Source organism: Rhizophagus irregularis, chromosome 6 (assembly GCF_026210795.1).
Source record: "Rhizophagus irregularis chromosome 6, complete sequence".
NCBI lineage: Eukaryota > Fungi > Glomeromycota > Glomeromycetes > Glomerales > Glomeraceae > Rhizophagus > Rhizophagus irregularis.
Window position 1 is genome coordinate 3,440,514 of NC_089434.1, and position 4,574 is coordinate 3,445,087.

Genomic DNA, 4,574 nt, shown 5'->3' on the forward strand with positions numbered 1-4,574 from the left:
CGTATGTACAGTAACCTTAAACGGTGTCACCTGTTTCATGTAATAACATCTTTGACTTTTTTAGGAAATTAGAATGATGAATAAAAATATGGATTCAGGTACAATAATCTTAAAGAATGAATGGAGTTGTGATACACAAATATAAATGAAAGAATAGAGTTGGGATTCGGGTTGATTGCCAAAAAATTTGATCTTCTCTATAACAAGATTTCTGTTAAAGATAAAGAAATTGCCGTTATTAATAGAGAGATCACTGTCATCAATAGAAAGAATTCTGCTATTAAAGGTAACATTGGTGAAAAAATTCAAATGCTTAAAGTCAAGATAGACTTGTTCTACTTGACAAACAGTAAAAAAGAAGGTGGTGGAGTAATATGGAACAGAAATAGATTTCACCACTAAGCTATGTATTATATTTTTAAAATATTCATTATATTCTTGCTAGAATGCAAATTTAATTTTATCTAGCTAACAAGATAAGAGAATTATACTGCATGTGTTATTACTATTAATGTAAAGTAATATACTGTATGATAGGTTAAGTAAAAATGAAGAATCATTTGTATTAAAACATAATGTATTTAGCGGGCCTGGTATGAAATCTCGACAGGTACGAAATCCCGAACTCTAATGCTGGTCGAACACATCGCGTGACTCTGCATAATTCTGCATAACGCGGGCCATTTGTCGGGATTTCGTACCATTCGGGATTTTGGACCGTCGAGATTTTGTACGGATCCCCGCTTTACTAAATGTTATATAATGTAGATCTTTTCTTTTTTGTAATTTTTCTTATTTCCTAATAAAGTAATAAAATGACTTCGTTATAAAAAATAAATAAATTTTGTTGATTATTACTATCATAAGTCATTTGAAATATAATAAAAAGTTAACAAAATTCGCATATAAAAGTGGAAATTTGTGTTTTTTTTAATAATTAAGGTATCATACCATTTTTTCTTGGATTTTTTTTACATATACTGTATATATGATTTTTATAATACAAGGAGTTATTCCTTTGTCTAGTATTATGTAGTTTTCTCAAAATAACCGTTAATTAACAACCCTGCCAGATCGGCAATTAAAAATTCCTACATTTTCTGACCTAACAGTAATGAAAAGCAAGGTAAACTTGTATATCATTAGAATCCGAACCAAAAGATGTTGGCGTTAAAATAATCCTAATTTATTCATGTTAAAAAAATACAGTAATAATAGTATAATATGCAAGATGTACATACCATTGAAGCTCGTTCCCGTATTGATATGCATGCAAATTCCAAAATAAAGAAATTATTAATGCAAGAAACCTGTCAAATGTACGCATAAAACAAAGTAGAAATAAATAAAACATATTTTTGCATTAGCGGAATTTTTTAAAAGATATTCAAGACAAAAATATATAAATATATATATAATATATGTTGAAGAATTTTTTGAACTCGGATTATTAATCAAACTATCGAGAAGTTTGATAAATTTCGTTCGTTTTGCAAAGGACTAAAGGTTCCAGCTCACCAAGAAATATTCAAAAATGCTATTAAACAAAAAATGAGAAAACAAATTTTTAAATGTGAAAATGTATGGAAAATATAAAATTAGTTTATTTAAAAATTTATTTCAGTAACTTTTAAAATTAAAATTTTACCTTTTGCAGCAAATGTCATAACTCGGTACGTTCAGTAAACCCGGTAAAATTCAGAAACTACATATATCCCTGAGCACAGTGTTGTAATTTTTATTTCCCTTAACTGAAATTTAAGAGTTTTGAACATGAACAAAGTTAATTTTTGAACAGGTTTACTGCGGCAAAAATATGATCAACGTTAAACCATTATAAATTTTAAACAGTGTAAAATAGAAAGATGCTTCTTAAATGTACCTCATTTTTGTTGTTATTTGCTCTCTCAAAAATTTTATCGATTCAAACTTTATCAAATGAATATTTTTTTTTTTAAGCGAAACTGATTAGAAATTGTAAGGAGAAAAAATAAGTAAAACTGCAGTAACAGTATTTTAAAAATGGACAAAAAAAGTGGGAGTGGAAAATAATTTTTTTTTATTATTTTTGTTGTTAATATAAACGCCGAAAGTATATTTATTTATAGAATATTTATTATTTATTATTATTTACTTATTATTATTTACTTACAAAATATAATCTACAAGGGGCAGATCTAAACCTATATTTTTTAAGTTTTTAATTTAAAAAAAAAAAACCTTATAATTTTTGTTTATATGTAAATATGTGATATATACACTGAGTAATTATTTACTTACAAAATATAATCTACAAGGGGGGTAGATCTAAACCTATTTTTTTAAGTTTTTTAATTTTTAAAAAAAAAAACCTTATAATTTTTGTTTATTAGTTATATATAAATATACACTTTAGTTAATTATTTACTTACAAAATATAATCTACAAGGGGTAGATCTAAACCTATTTTTTTTTTGTTTTTAATTTAAAAAAAAAAAAACTTATAATTTTTAGTTTATATGTAAATATGTGATATATACATTATATGTGATATATAAACTATAATGTGATTTATTCGATTTTTCTTTTTTCAGTTACCAATTCTAGTTGCATTAAATTAAAATTCCTTTGAATTATTTTTCAAGCCATTTATACTTTTCCGGCACATGAAAGGATTTTTAGGTTAGAATAAATGTGATAAACATGAACTATGATGTTTAAATATTTCATCACTTTCTAATAACGTATCATATCTAAAGGGATCGCCATTTAGCATGTCATGTTGCGTCATCATACATCCTGTACAAAACAAATATTTCGTTTTTTTTTTTCAATGATTCAAAAGAGATCTTTTTTGTTCCATGTATAGTATAGTAACTGGACTGATATTGATATTATTTTAAACTATAATTATAAAGTACTTTAGATTAATAAATAAATAAAAAAAAAACGCGAGAATTTTTTTTTTAAAAAAAGAATTTTTTTAAATGGAAAAAACTTTTTTATTTTTGCACACTTTTCTTTCATTCTTTATAAAATGACGTAGTCTTTGTAAATAATTTTATTTATTTTATACAATTAAATTTGTTAATGATCGACGCAGAAAAAAAAAAACGAAAAAACGTTATTCCATATAATGAATTATTAACTTATAATAAAAAGAGGTAATATGAAAAAGAACTCGGTTTTGATTTTTTTTTTTTATTATTTAATCTTTTGCCAATTTTTTTTTGCTCAAAAACTATGGTTTAAAACAATCAAACATTAACGACAATAGTCTATTAATAGAAGATAAAAAACGTTCTATATAACGAATTATTTATATTTAATTTATAATAAAAAGGGGTAATACGGAAAAGAACACAGATTTTTTTTTTTTATTTAATCTTTTGCCAAATATTTTTGCCAATCTCTTTCAAAAATTCAAAAATTAGCCGCCATTGAAGTTTATTGATGATCATTGCGCAGGAAAATTTATTATGTATCGATTGTAAGTTATTAAAATAAATATCGTAAATTTGTTGTTCGTTTTATACGTTTGTCATAATCAGATTTTCAGATTTTGTATTCTATTTAATTGATAACGAAATTCGAGTTATAGAAACGAAAGGGAATTAATCAGAAGGTCGATCCATTGAAAATTTGACACGTAAGTAAATTATTCGAAATTTGTGTTGGGTATTGTGTTGGATTTAATGCATACGGTTTATGCCTCAATTCTCGTCTACTCCTACGAGCACGAATATAATGTGATTTGTGAGATTTAGCTGAAACATCAAGTCGATTATTCTCTTCGAAATTATTGAGTGTGTTAGATGTATCTAAAATTTCACAACATTCTGCTGTTTGAGTATCGGATTTACGGTGATCTTGTTGATCCATTTAAAATGTACTGTATATGTTATATTGTTTCGATAATATATAGTATCTAACTATATATCTTTTCTTTGATATAGAAACTTTATTATTAGAGAAGAACTAATAAAAATAGTAAAAGTATAAATAAAAATATATACTTTTACTAAAGAAAAAAATTAAGGAAAGAAAAAAAAGCAGAAAAAAAAAGCAGAAAAAAAAATTTTTTTTTGTTTTTTTTTTGTTTTTTTTTTAGTTGTTTAGAGGAAAAATGTGAAGGGGGGAGGGGATTTTGCTGTATTTTTATAATCCTTGATCGAATTTTTTTTTTCATTTAAACTGGAATGTATATATATATATATATTTCATTTAAACTGGAAAGTATATAATCGAATATAATTTATAAAATAAAACAAATCTCTCTCTTTTTTTTTTTTTAATTGCATAATTTTAATTTTTATTCATTCAATAATACTTTAATAAATAAAAAATTTTTTATATTGAATATATATTGGGATTTCAATATTTATTCATTCTTTAGTAGAACTGTAAAAGATTTTTTTTTAATATTTTTTTTTTTTTTTAACATAAACAAAAAAAAAAATCTTTTTTCCCCTTTTCGTTAACAAACTTGCAAAATGACTTGAACCCGAGTATATAAAAAATTGGTTACAAAAAGGAATTTCTTTTTCAATTACTTTTTAACCGAGTATATAAAAAATTGTTTACAAAAAGGGTTA

The 4,574-nt window shown here is 24.2% G+C and overlaps 1 protein-coding gene across 1 annotated transcript; it reads right to left on the reverse strand.

Moving 5' to 3' along the window:
• Positions 1–3,597: 3,597 nt before the first annotated feature.
• OCT59_026502 (uncharacterized protein) lies at positions 3,598–3,861 on the reverse strand (the record flags this gene model as incomplete). The annotated part of the gene is made up of 1 exon (XM_025331473.2): positions 3,598–3,861. One exon carries the CDS (start codon positions 3,859–3,861, stop codon positions 3,598–3,600), a length of 264 nt encoding a protein of 87 aa, XP_025187297.2.
• Between the last annotated feature and the right edge of the window lie 713 nt (positions 3,862–4,574).